Source organism: Lampetra fluviatilis, chromosome 58 (genome assembly GCF_964198595.1).
Source record: "Lampetra fluviatilis chromosome 58, kcLamFluv1.1, whole genome shotgun sequence".
Taxonomy (NCBI): Eukaryota; Metazoa; Chordata; class Hyperoartia; order Petromyzontiformes; family Petromyzontidae; genus Lampetra; species Lampetra fluviatilis.
Window position 1 is genome coordinate 3330731 of NC_136332.1, and position 14770 is coordinate 3345500.

Genomic DNA, 14770 nt, shown 5'->3' on the forward strand with positions numbered 1-14770 from the left:
TCCGTCTCCGCAGTGGACGCAGCTGCTCCTCCGCTTGCTACTTCTCTTCCTCCTCCTCCTCCTCCACCTCCTCCTCTCCCTCCTCTCCCTCCTCCTCCTCCTCCTCCTCCTCCTCCTCCTCCTCCTCCTCCTCCTCCCTCCCTCCCTCCTCCTGCTGCTCCTCCTTCGACTGCCACTCCGTCGTTAGTCTTGACCGCCGGCCGTTGTTCCTTTCCGGCCGCTACGCGATGTGCCCCCCCCCCAATCCCGGCTCACTCTTCCTAAATAGTTGCGATGGTGTCCTCTAGAACCCCACCCGTGTTTGTTTTCTAGTTCTCACACACGCACACACGCACACACACGCACACACACACGCACACACACACACGCACACACGCACACACACGCGCACACCCACACGCACACACACGCACACGCACACGCGCACACACACACACACACTCGCACACGCACACGCACACGCACGCACACGCACACGCACGCGCACGCGCACGCGCACACACACACGCAGTTCTTATGAAATGAGTTCTCGATCGAGATAAAAAAATCATGCTTCTCTCTCTCTCTCTCCACGCACCTTTTGAATCCTTGGTTCGTCGTTCGTCATTGAAGCTTCTGAACTCCTCACGCCGTCGCCAGAGTTATAACGACGGTCAATTATAACGGGCTGTGACGGTGGCTAGGAGATGTTAACTACCTCGCCTGGTCTGCAGGAGGTCGTGGGTTCGATCCCGACCCTGACGCCTGCTGCTGTATATTTAGAGTTTGCGTGTCTCTCATCATCACGGTGGCTAGGAGATGTTAACTTCCTCGCCTGGTGTACAGGAGGTCGTGGGTTCGATCCCGACCCTGACGCCTGCCGCTGTATATTTGGAGTTTGCGTCTCTCTCCCCCCGTTGCCGCGTGGATTTTTGTTCCGGGCCCTCCGGTTTACAACCTCCGCATTCCGAATCAACGTCGCGGCGTTCAGAGTCGTTTGTCTGCTGCTCAACATTTCCGCACTACGATGATGATGACGATAAGCCCCCCCCCCCCCCCCCCCCCCCGAGCGCAGGCAGTGGGACGACCAGCTGGACCCGCGTCTCAACGCCAAGCAGAAGGAGGCCGTCCTCGCGGCGACGTCGCCGCTCGCAGTGCCCCTGCCGCCCGTGCTGCTGCTGGGGCCCTACGGCACGGGCAAGACGTTCGCGCTGGCGCAGGCCACCAAGCAGGCGCTCAGGCAGCAGCACACGCGGTACGTACGTACGTGTGGTACGCGGTACGTACGTATGTTTGTACGTGTGGTACGCGGTACGTATGTCTGTACGTGTGGTACGTGGCACGTACGTACGTATGTACGTATGTCTGTACGTGTGGTACGTACGTATGTCTGTACGTGTGGTACGTGGCACGTACGTACGTATGTACGTATGTCTGTACGTGTGGTACGTGGTACGTACGTATGTATGGTACGCTGTACGTACGTACGTCTGTACGTGTGGTGCGTACGTCTGTATGTATGGTACGCGGTATATACGTCTGTATGTCTCAAAAGTGTCTCTACGACATCCACTTCCGTGACGTCGTTCGTCTCAGAAGTGGCTCTGCGACATCCACTTCCGTGACGCCGTTCTCGTAGCACGTTTTTCCCGCGACAGATCCGAACCGATTCCGTGTCTCGTTTGACGACCCCGACGCCGCCGCGCTGCGGAGAGGTGACACTTTTTTAATTGCCGTGTGCCGTCTCCCGCTCTCGCTCACCGCCGCCAAACCTGTCCGCCCCGCAGGATACTCATCTGCACGCATTCCAACAGCGCGGCCGACCTGTACATCAAGGACTACCTCCACCCGCACGTGGAGAGTGGAAATCCCGAGGCCAGGCCGCTCAGGTACGGCGATCCTCTGGGCGCCTGTGCGGGGAATCTGCGTCCTTCCGTGTGTGTTTACACGAGCGGGAGCGACACGCGGCTGAAATGCAGCAAGTTGGCAGAGTCGGGGGTGCAGCTGGTGGTGCGTCTATCAGTGGTCATCTCAGTCAGTCGAACCAGGGCACCTGCTGGGTCTGTCCCGTGACCTCCTCCTGCACCTAGCCTGGCACAGCAGGGGGTACAGCTGGTGGTGCATCTACCGGTCATCTTAGTCAGTCGAACCATGGCACCTGCTGGGTCTGTCCCGTGACCTCCTCCTGCACCTAGCCTGGCACAGTAGGGGGTACAGCTGGTGGTGCATCTACCGGTCATCTTAGTCAGTCGAACCAGGGCACCTGCTGGGTCTGTCCCGTGACCTCCTCCTGCACCTAGCCTGGCACAGTAGGGGGTACAGCTGGTGGTGCATCTACCGGTCATCTTAGTCAGTCGAACCATGGCACCTGCTGGGTCTGTCCCGTGACCTCCTCCTGCACCTAGCCTGGCACAGTAGGGGGTACAGCTGGTGGTGCATCTACCGGTCATCTTAGTCAGTCGAACCATGGCACCTGCTGGGTCTGTCCCGTGAACTCCTCCTGCACCTAGCCTGGCACAGTAGGGGGTACAGCTGGTGGTGCATCTACCGGTCATCTTAGTCAGTCGAACCATGGCACCTGCTGGGTCTGTCCCGTGACCTCCTGCACCTAGCCTGGCACAGCAGGGGGTACAGCTGGTGGTGCATCTACCGGTCATCTCAGTCAGCTGAACCAGGGCACCTGCAGGGTCTGTCTCGTGACCTCCTGTCAGTGAGCCTTCGACACTTCACGTGATGACCTCAAAGTGCACCTGGCCTGGCACAGGCGCCGTGGTGACGTCACCGTCACTTAGTATTATTATTGGTGTATCGGTGTTGGCACGGCGTCTGACACTTCACACGGCTTCACGGTGCACCTAGCATGGCACAAGTGCTGCGGTGACGTCACCTCCACTTAGTGGTGAATGGTGGCCGTTGTATTTGCTTTTCTGTGTGTGTACACGTGTACATGTGGTGTATCTGCGTTGCAGTGTGTGTGTGTACACGTGGTGTATCTACGTTGCTGCGTGTGTGTGTGTACACGTGGTGTACCTGCGTTGCAGTGTGTGTGTGTACACGTGGTGTATCTACGTTGCTGCGTGTGTGTGTGTACACGTGGTGTACCTGCGTTGCAGTGTGTGTGTGTACACGTGGTGTATCTACGTTGCTGCGTGTGTGTGTGTACACGTGGTGTATCTGCGTTGCAGTGTGTGTGTGTACACGTGGTGTATCTACGTTGCTGCGTGTGTGTGTGTACACGTGGTGTACCTGCGTTGCAGTGTGTGTGTGTACACGTGGTGTATCTACGTTGCTGCGTGTGCGTGTGTACACGTGGTGTATCTACGTTGCTGCGTGTGTGTGTGTGTACACGTGGTGTATCTGCGTTGCAGTGTGTGTGTGTACACGTGGTGTATCTACGTTGCTGCGTGTGTGTGTGTACACGTGGTGTATCTGCGTTGCAGTGTGTGTGTGTACACGTGGTGTATCTACGTTGCTGCGTGTGTGTGTGTACACGTGGTGTACCTGCGTTGCTACGCGTGTGTACGTGTGGTGTACCTGCGTTGATGCGCTGGTGCCCGTGCCGTGTGCAGGGTGTACTACCGTCACCGCTGGGTGAAGAGCGTGCACCCGGTGGTGCAGCAGTACTGCCTCATGTCGCCCTCGCGCTCCGAGTTCCTGCCGCCCGTGCAGGAGGACGTCCTCAAGAGCCGCGTGGTGGTCACCACGCTCAGCACGTCACGCACCCTGTGCCAGCTCAACCTGCCTGCAGGTACACACACACATACACGCACACGCACACACACGCACGTACACACACGTACACACACGCGCACACACACACGCACGCGCGCACACACACGTACACACACACACGCACACAGACGCACACACACACGTACACACACACGTACACACACACACGCACACAGACGCACACACGCATGCGCATGCACACGCACACGCACACACAGACACACACTGTGCCAAGTCAACCTGCCCGCGGGTACCCACACGCACACACACACGCACACACACACACGCACACACACGCACACGCACACACACGCACACACACGCACACACAAGCACACGCACACACAAGCACACGCACACACACGCACACACTCACACGTACACACCCACACGCACACACACGCACGCACGCACGCACACGCCCTGCCAGCTCAATTTGCCCGCAGGAAACCACATAAGGTAAAAGATCTCCCGTATAACCTCAACAGACTGTTGGGGCAAGTGCTGCTAGCGAGCAGCACTTATGAAGGCTGGCACGGCACACGAGGGGTGGGTGGCCAGCACCACGCCCGGCCACCTTTGTCTCCCCAGTGGCGATGTTTACACACCGCACCATAGGGGAGATCCCAGGGACCGGGCTCAGACGATCGTCACCGGCGTTGGCCGCGAGCGGGAACGGAACTCGGGCCGCCGGGTTCGTAGCGCGGCGTGGTGCTAACCGCTGCGCCGCCGCTCCTCCCCCCATCACACCGCTCAGGCTCGCGGGGGACCTCGTGTCTCACCCCCCCCCTCCCCCCCCCTCCCCCCCCCCCACGGCGCAGGCTTCTTCACGCACATCCTCATCGACGAGGCGGCGCAGGCGATGGAGTGCGAGACCGTCATGGCGCTCGCCCTGGCCACGTGCGACACGCGCATCGTGCTCGCCGGGGACCACATGCAAGTACGTGACCTTGCGTGACCTCGCGTGACCTCACGTGACCTCCTGACCCCCCACTGGCCCTCTCAACCCCCCCACTCACTACCCACCACTCCCTCCGCCCCTCCCCATGACCACTCCCGACTCTTTGCGTCTTCTCCTCCCCGCACCCTCCGACCTGTGCCACCTTGGGGTTCCGAGTGTTTGCTGTGTTGCAAGCCCAGCCACGTGCCCTGCAGGTGCACTTGGGTGCAGAGGGGAGGGGAGTGAGGTGAGAGGGGAGAGGCAGGAGAGGCAGGAGAGTGCGTGGAGGGGAGTGGAGTGAGATGAGAGGGGAGAGGCAGGAGAGTGCGTGGAGGGGAGTGGAGTGAGATGAGAGGGGAGAGGTAGGAGAGTGCGTGGAGGGGAGTAGAGTGAGATCAGAGTGGAGAGGTAGGAGAGTGCGTGGAGGGGAGTGGAGTGAGATGAGAGGGGAGAGGTAGGAGAGTGCGTGGAGGGGAGTGGAGTGAGATGAGAGGGGAGAGGCAGGAGAGTGCGTGGAGGGGAGTGGAGTGAGATGAGAGGGGAGAGGCAGGAGAGAGCGTGGAGGGGAGTGGAGTGAGATGAGAGGGGAGAGGTAGGAGAGTGCGTGGAGGGGAGTGGAGTGAGATGAGAGGGAGATGTAGGAGAGTGCGTGGAGGGGAGTGGAGTGAGATGAGAGGCAGGAGAGTGCGTGGAGGTGAGTGGAGTGAGATGAGAGGGGAGAGGTAGGAGAGTGCGTGGAGGGGAGTGGAGTGAGGTGAGAGGGGAGAGGCAGGAGAGTGCGTGGAGGGGAGTGGAGTGAGATGAGAAGGGAGAGGCAGGAGAGTGCGTGGAGGGGAGTGGAGCGAGATGAGAGGGAGAGGCAGGAGAGTGCGTGGTGGGGAGTGGAGTGAGATGAGAGGGGAGAGGCAGGAGAGTGCGTGGAGGGGAGTGGAGTGAGATCAGAGTGGAGAGGTAGGAGAGTGCGTGGAGGGGAGTGGAGTGAGATGAGAGGGGAGAGGCAGGAGAGTGCGTGGAGGGGAGTGGAGTGAGATGAGAGGGGAGAGGTAGGAGAGTGCGTGGAGGGGAGTAGAGTGAGATGAGAGGGGAGAGGCAGGAGAGTGCGTGGAGGGGAGTGGAGTGAGATGAGAGGGGAGAGGTAGGAGAGTGCGTGGAGGGGAGTAGAGTGAGATGAGAGGAGAGAGGTAGGAGAGTGCGTGGAGGGGAGTGGAGTGAGATGAGAGGGGAGAGGCAGGAGAGTGCGTGGAGGGGAGTGGAGTGAGATGAGAGGGGAGAGGCAGGAGAGCGCGTGGAGGGGAGTGGAGTGAGGGGAGAGGTAAGAGAGTGCGTGGAGGGGAGTGGAGTGAGATGAGAAAGGCAGGAGAGTGCGTGGAGTGAGATGAGAGGGGAGAGGCAGGAGAGTGCGTGGAGGGGAGTGGAGTGAGATGAGAGGGGAGAGGTAGGAGAGTGCGTGGAGGGGAGTAGAGTGAGATGAGAGGGGAGAGGCAGGAGAGTGCGTGGAGGGGAGTGGAGTGAGATGAGAGGGGAGAGGCAGGAGAGTGCGTGGAGGGGAGTGGAGTGAGATGAGAGGGGAGAGGCAGGAGAGTGCGTGTGATTCTTCGTGCCTGAAAGCTTCCCGGATTTTCACGATTATTTTCACGACGCTCCTTAATTTGGGCTGTGTGGCCACAGCTTTGGAACGAGATGTCGCAATCACCACGATGCGCACATTCCTGCAAGTCCATCCTCGCAGCCTTTGCTTCAAATGCAATGCTCCCCCCCCCCCCCCCATCTTCAGAATCTGGTCAGGGGACTTGGCGATTCCTCTTGTCGTGCGGCGTCTGCTCCAGCGATTTGACAAAATGTTCCGTCGGCGGCATTCCCAAAGCCTCTTTCGGTTTTGAACGCCGCAATTTTTCAGCCCTTCGCCAAATTGCTATTGAATTGCTCCGAACGCCGGGACGTACCCCCCCGATGCATCTTCGTACTCGCTGATGGCAAACGACAAAGACAAAGATCCCCCGTGTAGCCTGAACGGACTGTTGGGGCAAGGGCTGTTAGCGAGTAGCACTTGTGAAGGCCGACACGCCCGGCCGCCTTTGTCTCCCCAGTGGCGATGTTTACGCACCGCACCCAGGTACTCATTTGAGGCTGAGTCGACCTAGGGGATGCCCAGGACCGGTTCAGATAATCGTCACCGGTGTTGGTGGCCGTGAGTGGGAATCGAACTCGGGTCACCTGAAACGCCATGAGGGAGACAAAGGCGGCTGGGCGTGGTGCTGGCCACCCACCCCCTCGTGTGCCGCGCCGGCCTTCATAGGCGCTCGCTAACAGCACTTGCCCCAACAGCCTGCCACAGGCTATACAGGGGATCTCTGCCTCTATCCCCGCACGCATGCACGCACGCGCGCGCGTGCGCGTCACAACAATGTTTTTAGTTTTTTCCGTTGAAGCCGCTGAATGCCTTTTAGCGGGACGCTCATGAAATGCGAAAACGACTTCTGCTTTGAAAAATTGGGGAACGAAGAGCGGGGGGTGGGGTGGGGGGGGAACGTCGTCGTTATCGTCGCTGAAAAAGCAAAAAACTAATTCTAAATAATTTTTGTGTCGAGCGTCGTGGTGGCGCACGGTGGCCGGCGGAGGTGGGGGGGGGTGGGTCGGGGGCTGCGGGGGGGGGGGGGGGAGTTCTCACACGCGCACAACGATGCCCGCTTCTCCGTGGCCGTGAGCGCTGATTACACGACAGTCGCGACGTCCCGGGTCCCGTGCCCGTGGAATTGGGGCCACCCCCACCGCCACCTCCGTCACCTCCACCTCCACCACCACCACCACCACCCCCACCGCCACCTCCACCGCCACCACCACCGCCACCCCCACCGCCGCCGCCACCTCCACCGCCACCTCCACTCCACCGCCACCCCCACCGCCACCACCCCCACCGCCACCGCCGCCACCCCCGCCACCACCACTGCCACCACCACCACCCCCACCGCCACCACCACCACCGCCACCACCCCCACCGCCACCACCCCCACCGCCACCACCGCCACCACCACCACCGCCACCTCCACCACCACCACCGCCACCACCACCGCCACCACCACCACCACCACCACCTCCACCACCACCGCCACCACCACCGCCACCTCCACCACCGCCACCTCCACCACCACCACCACCACCACCGCCACCCCCACCGCCACCGCCGCCACCTCCACCGCCACCTCCACTCCACCGCCACCACCTCCACCGCCGCCACCACCGCCACCACCACTCCACCGCCACCACCTCCACCACCGCCGCCACCACCGCCACCGCCACCACCACCACCCCCGCCACCGCCCCCACCCCCGCCACTACCACTGCCACCGTCACCACCTCCACCGCCACCGCCGCCACCACCGCCACCACCACTGCCACCGCCACCACCACTCCACCGCCACCACCTCCACCGCCGCCACCACCGCCACCGCGCTCTTCGCCGGCGCCCACTCCACGTTCTCAAGATGGCGCTCGAAGTCCTAAAGAACGTCCTCCGTGAACTCGCTCGACCCACATGGCCTCCCTCCCCTCGTCGCCCCCTCGTCATCTCCCTTCCACGCACTCCTCTGTTTGGTCACGGAATGAGTGGAGAAGTGCAGTGCGTCTGTGCGTGTGCGTGTACACGCGTGCGTGCGCGTGCGTGTACACGCGTCTGTGCGTGCATTCTTGTGCGTGTGCCTCTTGCAGCTGTCTCCCCGGTAGTGCATAGCCAGTTTGCGCGTGCGGCTGTCCGCGTTGGTGGACAGCCGGTTTGCGCGTGTGTTTACATTCGCATGTGTCTCTGTGTGTGTCTCTGTGTGTGTGTGTCTTTGTGTGTGTGTGTGTCTCTGCGTGTGTCTCTGTGTGTGTGTGTCTCTGTGTGTGTGTGTCTTTGTGTGTGTGTGTGTGTGTCTCTGCGTGTGTCTCTGCGTGTGTCTCTGTGTGTGTCTCTGCGTGTGTCTCCGCGTGTGTCTCTGCGTGTGTCTCCGCGTGTGTCTCTGCGTGTGTCTCTGTGTGTGTCTCTGCGTGTGTCTCTGCGTGTGTCTCTGCGTGTGTCTCTGCGTGTGTCTCTGCGTGTGTCTCCGCGTGTGTCTCCGCGTGTGTCTCCGCGTGTGTCTCCGCGTGTGTCTCCGCGTGTGTCTCCGCGTGTGTCTCCGCGTGTGTCTCTGCGTGTGTCTCTGCGTGTGTCTCTGCGTGTGTCTCTGCGTGTGTCTCTGCGTGTGTCTGCGTGTGTCTCTGCGTGTGTCTCCGCGTGTGTCTCTGCGTGTGTCTCTGCGTGTGTCTCTGTGTGTGTCTCTGCGTGTGTCTCTGCGTGTGTCTCTGCGTGTGTCTCCGCGTGTGTCTCCGCGTGTGTCTCCGCGTGTGTCTCTGCGTGTGTCTCTGCGTGTGTCTCTGCGTGCGTCTCTGCGTGTGTCTCTGCGTGTGTCTCTGCGTGTCTCTGCGTGTGTCTCCGCGTGTGTCTCCGCGTGCGTCTCTGCGTGTGTCTCTGTGTGTGTCTCTGCGTGTGTCTCCGCGTGTGTCTCTGCGTGTGTCTCTGCGTGTGTCTCTGCGTGTGTCTCTGTGTGTGTGTATCTCTGCGTGCGTCTCCGCGTGTGTCTCCGCGTGTGTCTCCGCGTGTGTCTCCGCGTGTGTCTCTGCGTGTGTCTCCGCGTGTGTCTCCGCGTGTGTCTCTGCGTGTGTCTCTGCGTGTGTCTCCGCGTGTGTCTCCGCGTGCGTCTCCGCGTGTGTCTCCGCGTGTGTCTCCGCGTGTGTCTCCGCGTGCGTCTCTGCGTGCGTCTCTGCGTGTGTCTCCGCGTGTCTCCGCGTGTGTCTCCGCGTGTGTCTCTGCGTGTGTCTCCGCGTGTGTCTCCGCGTGCGTCTCTGCGTGCGTCTCTGCGTGCGTCTCTGCGTGCGTCTCCGCGTGTGTCTCCGCGTGCGTCTCTGCGTGCGTCTCCGCGTGTGTCTCCGCGTGTCTCCGCGTGCGTCTCTGCGTGCGTCTCTGCGTGTGTCTCCGCGTGTCTCCGCGTGCGTGCAGCTCTCACCGGTGGTGCACAGCCGGTTTGCGCGCAAGAAGGGGCTCCACCTGTCGCTGCTGGAACGCCTCTACGAGCTCTACCCGCCGGCCTTCCCGTGCCGCGTGCTGCTCTGCGAGAACTACCGCTCGCACACCGACATCGTCAGGTAGCCGGCGCACCGTCGTGGCGCCCGCGATCGGCACCGCGGCTTGCCAGCGGGAGTTCGGCGCGCGGAGCGATCCTCCGCCGGCTTCGGGCGCAGCGACGCTCGTGACTCACGGCGGTGGTTACGTTGGAGCGCACGTCGGTGTCTGTGTGTCTCCGTGTCTCTGTCTGTGTCTCTGTCTGTGTCTCTGTCTGTGTCTCTGTCTGTGTCTCTGTCTGTGTCTCTGTGTCTCTGTCTGTGTCTCTGTGTCTCTGTCTGTGTCTCTGTCTGTGTCTCTGTCTGTGTCTCTGTCTGTGTCTCTGTTTGTGTCTCTGTCTGTGTCTCTGTGTCTGTCTGTGTCTCTGTCTGTGTCTCTGTGTCTCTGTCTGTGTCTCTGTCTGTGTCTCTGTCTGTGTCTCTGTGTCTCTGTTTCTCTGTGTCGGTGTCTCTGTGTCTCTGTCGGTGTCTCTGTCTGTGTGTCTGTGTCTCTGTGTCAGTGTCTCTGTGTCTCTGTGTCTCTGTGTCTCTGTCGGTGTCTCTGTGTCTCTGTCGGTGTCTCTGTCAGTGTCTCTGTCAGTGTCTCTGTGTCTCTGTCTGTGTCTCTGTGTCTCTGTCTTTGTGTCTCTGTGTCTCTGTCTGTGTCTCTGTGTCTCTGTCGGTGTCTCTGTCTGTGTCTCTGTCTGTGTCTCTGTCGGTGTCTCTGTGTCTCTGTCTGTGTCTCTGTCTGTGTCTCTGTGTCTCTGTTTCTCTGTGTCGGTGTCTCTGTGTCTCTGTCGGTGTCTCTGTCTGTGTCTCTGTGTCTCTGTCTGTGTCTCTGTGTCTCTGTCTGTGTCTCTGTCTGTGTCTCTGTCTGTGTCTCTGTCTGTGTCTCTGTGTCTCTGTTTCTCTGTGTCGGTGTCTCTGTGTCTCTGTCGGTGTCTCTGTCTGTGTCTCTGTGTCTCTGTCTGTGTCTCTGTGTCAGTGTCTCTGTGTCTCTGTGTCTCTGTGTCTCTGTCGGTGTCTCTGTGTCTCTGTCGGTGTCTCTGTCAGTGTCTCTGTCAGTGTCTCTGTGTCTCTGTCTGTGTCTCTGTGTCTCTGTCTTTGTGTCTCTGTCTGTGTCTCTGTGTCTCTGTCGGTGTCTCTGTCTGTGTCTCTGTCTGTGTCTCTGTCGGTGTCTCTGTGTCTCTGTCTGTGTCTCTGTCTGTGTCTCTGTGTCTCTGTCTGTGTCTCTGTCTGTGTCTCTGTGTCTCTGTGTCTCTGTGTCTCTGTCGGTGTCTCTGTCTGTGTCTCTGTCGGTGTCTCTGTGTCTCTGTCTGTGTCTCTGTGTCTCTGTCTGTGTCTCTGTCTGTGTCTCTGTCGGTGTCTCTGTTTCTCTGTTTCTCTGTGTCGGTGTCTCTGTGTCTCTGTCGGTGTCTCTGTCTGTGTCTCTGTGTCTCTGTGTCTCTGTCTGTGTCGCTGTGTCTCTGTGTCAGTGTCTCTGTGTCTCTGTCTGTGTCTCTGTCTGTGTCTCTGTCGGTGGCTCTGTGTCTCTGTCTGTGTCTCTGTCGGTGGCTCTGTGTCCCTGTCGGTGTCTGTGTCTCTGTCTGTGTCTGTGTCTCTGTCGGCGTCTCGGTGTCTCTGTCGGTGTCTCTGTCTGTGTCTGTGTGGGAGTCTCTGTGTGTGTCTGTCTGTGTGGGTGTGTCTGTGTCTAACAGCACTTGCCCCAGCAGTCTGTTAAGGCTGTACGGGGGATCTTTGTCTTTGCGTGTCCGGGGAGCGGCAGCGTTACAGTTGCCGCACTCCGCTACGAAATCCGTCGACCAGCGTTTCGATTCCCACTCGCGTTCGAGAATGTTTGAAACCTGGGCCCTCCCCTAGGTCGACTCAGCCATGAGCGCGTACGGCGGCCGGGCGTGGTGTCGGTCACGCGCCGTGGAGGCCTTAATTGGTGCTCGCTCACAAAACTTGTCCTGCGAAGGCTGTACGGAGTGGGGGGGGGGGGTGGTCTTTGTCTTTGTGTGCCGCGTGCATCCGAGACATTTCCATCTCGTGCGCCGCTGCTGCTCATTTGCACTGCGGGCTGCTCTTTGAACTGGAGCTGTGGGCCGGCGTGGCTTGATGGCGCGCGTGCGTGATGGATGGGGCGAGCCTTTGAAAAGATTATTCTCGTTCTTTCCGCTGGCAGCGTCGCGGAATTAAATGTCAGCGAACGAAGGGGGGGGGGGGCCGGGAGGGGGGGGGGGGCACCTTCGTCGCGAAAGTGAAAGAGCGACGTGTGAAATGCAAGGGAGGTTCTTTTTTAGTTTTTTCCGCCGTTTCGGCTGCGGGCGCGCGAGCTCGCGAGCGGTCGGCAAACGGGCGACATCACCGCGGCAAGGGGGAACGGGGGGGGGGGGGACGTGACGCGGGTCTCCGACGGCGCGTTGGCGACACCCGTGCCGAACCGAGGCCGCTTGTTCCCGCCCGGTTGGACTCCCAACTCGGGGGGGGGGGAGTGGTGGAAGTGTGATTGGCACGACGCTCGAGACGGAAACGCCAGGACCATCGATTCCCTTGCGTCCGATCCCCGCCTTTCGCTGATACTCCTGCTGCTGCTGCTGTTCCTCCTCCTCTTCCTCCTCCTCATCTGTCGTCGTCGTCTTCGTCCTGATGTTGCGGTCGGAGTTCACGGTGACCTTCACCTCCCCGCTGGGGAGGAGGCCGCGGGTTACGCGGCGGCGGCGGCGGCTTGGGCCACGGCGTCTGCGTGCGCCAAATAAAACGAAACGATGAAAACTTTATTTCAAATGTTACCCAGGTCAGGGCCCACTGGGCTGTATGTTATAGCAGAAGCGACGTGGCCACCGCGAATGATCGCCTCACGAAGGGGAGAGGCTTGTCATCACCACGTGGAAATTTGCAGCAGCGGCCAAATTCTCGAAATGCACTTTGGTTGTAAATGTGGAGCGGGAAAAACCGGAGGTCCCGGAGAAAAATCCACGCGACCCCCGGGGAAAGAGAGAGAGAGAGACACACACAAACTCCAAATATACAGTAGCAGGCATCGTCAGGGTCGGGATCGAACCCACGACCTCCTGCACACCGGGCGAGGTAGTCAACATCTCCCAGCCATCGTGATGATGATGAGAGAGAGAGAGACACCTCAAACTTCAAATATACAGTAGCAGGCATCGTCAGGGTCGGGATCGAACCCACGACCTCCTGTATACCAGGCGAGGTAGTTAACATCTCCTAGCCATCGTGATGATGAGAGAGACACCTCAAACTCCAAATATACAGCAGCAGCAGGCATCGTCAGGGTCGGGATCGAACCCACGACCTCCTGCACACCAGGCGAGGGAGTCAACATCCCCCAGCCACCGTGGCGCCCGTTGTCGCGGGACGACGTGGGGCGGTTCGCGATGTGACCCCTCCACCCCACCGTCGCGCTCGACGCTAACGACGGCAACACAAACGTCGTGGTTTTGAAGTTCTTGTTGTTGATCTGGCCGCCCCGCAGCCTCACGTCGGAGCTGTTCTACGAGGGGAAGCTCGCCGCCAGCGGGCGTCAGCCGGCGCACGGCGAGCTGCAGCCGCTGGCGTTCTACACGGCGCGCGGGGAGGCGGTGCAGGACAAGAACAGCACCGCCTTCTACAACAACGCCGAGGCAAGGCAGACGGCCCTCCCGCCCGCTAGGCAGGGGGCGGCGGCGGCGGTGGTGGTGGGGATCGTGGTGGTGGTGGTGGTGATCGTGATGGTGGTGGGGATTGTGGTGGTTGTGGAGATCGTGGTGGTGGAGATCGTGGTGGTGGTGGTGGAGATCGTGGTGGTGGTGGTGATCGTGGTGGTAGTGATCTTGGTGGTGGTTGAGATCGTGGTAGTAGTGGTGGTGGAGATCATGGTGGTGGTGGGGATCGTGGTGATGGTGTGGATTGTGGTGGTGATCGTGGTGGTGATCTTGGTGGTGGTTGAGATCGTGGTAGTGGTGGTGGAGATCGTGGTGGTGGTGATTGTGATTGTGGTGGTGAGTGTGATTGTGGTGGTGGTGATCGTGGTGGTGGCAATCGTGGTGGTGGTGATTGTAATTGTGGTGGTGGTGATTGTGGTGGTGATCGTGGTGGTGGTGATTGTGATCTTGGTGGTGGTGATTGTGGTGGTGATCGCGGTGGGGAAGCGTTGTCGCAGCAGTCGGAACGCTGCGCTGTGAACCCGGCGACCCGACTTCGATTCCCGCTCACGGCCAACGGCGTTGATGACTATCTGAACCGGTCCCGGGCCTCCCCTACGTAGACTCGGCCTCAAACCATTCCCTGGCGCGGTGTGTAAACATCGCTAGCACTGGGGAGACAAAGGCGGGCCGGGGCGTGGTGCCTGGGCCACACCACCCCCCCTCGTGTGTTGCCGTGCCGGCCTTCATAGGTGCTACTCGCTAACGGCGCTTGCCCCAAGAGGGGGGATGTTTAAGGGGGATGTTTGTCTTCTTGGTTCTTTTCGGTAAAGTCACGTAGAATGGAAACAATAAAAATAATAAAATAAAACATAATAAAACAATTCTCACGACGATTCGGCCACAACGCAAGCAGCCGTCATCAGGTGAAGACCAGGTCTGTCGGGGAGACAGCGTCTGAATGAAACAGCACCATGCTTGGAGCGTATATTTAAGCTGGGTTGGAAGGGGGGGGGGAAGGGCGCCTTGACAAAATAATTTGCATATCAAGAGGAATCTAGCATATTTATGGGCATATTTATGGGAAATGCAGGTATGTGATTAGTACTACTTATGCCCGTGCATTATGCAGGACTGATGAAGGTGATGGTATTAAGGTGGCAGCCGTCGCTGGGGGGGTCTGTCGTAGCCGCAGAGCGCAGCAGCACCCCATTGGAGGGGGCTACTCTTGGCCGCCCCCCCTAAAGCCGCGCTCACGTCAACTACGCCGGCAAGAAGCGGACGCGACGCTGACGTTGCGTCTCGGAAAAAAATCTGATTGATTCCCCCCCTCCCCCCCCCCCCCTCTCGTCGCCTCCCGGCGTGATTGCGGACTGCG

The 14770-nt window shown here is 60.0% G+C and overlaps 1 protein-coding gene across 1 annotated transcript in view; it reads left to right on the forward strand.

Annotated features, from left to right (window-relative positions):
• Positions 1-14770, forward strand: part of LOC144950519 (putative helicase with zinc finger domain) — a 110860-nt gene that overhangs the window by 43829 nt on the left and 52261 nt on the right. The window contains exons 12-17 of the mRNA XM_078880657.1: positions 1055-1234; positions 1767-1868; positions 3549-3727; positions 4533-4651; positions 9663-9808; positions 13245-13392. Coding sequence (XP_078736783.1) covers positions 1055-1234; positions 1767-1868; positions 3549-3727; positions 4533-4651; positions 9663-9808; positions 13245-13392 — 874 coding nt within the window. The remainder of the gene's footprint in view (positions 1-1054; positions 1235-1766; positions 1869-3548; positions 3728-4532; positions 4652-9662; positions 9809-13244; positions 13393-14770) is intronic.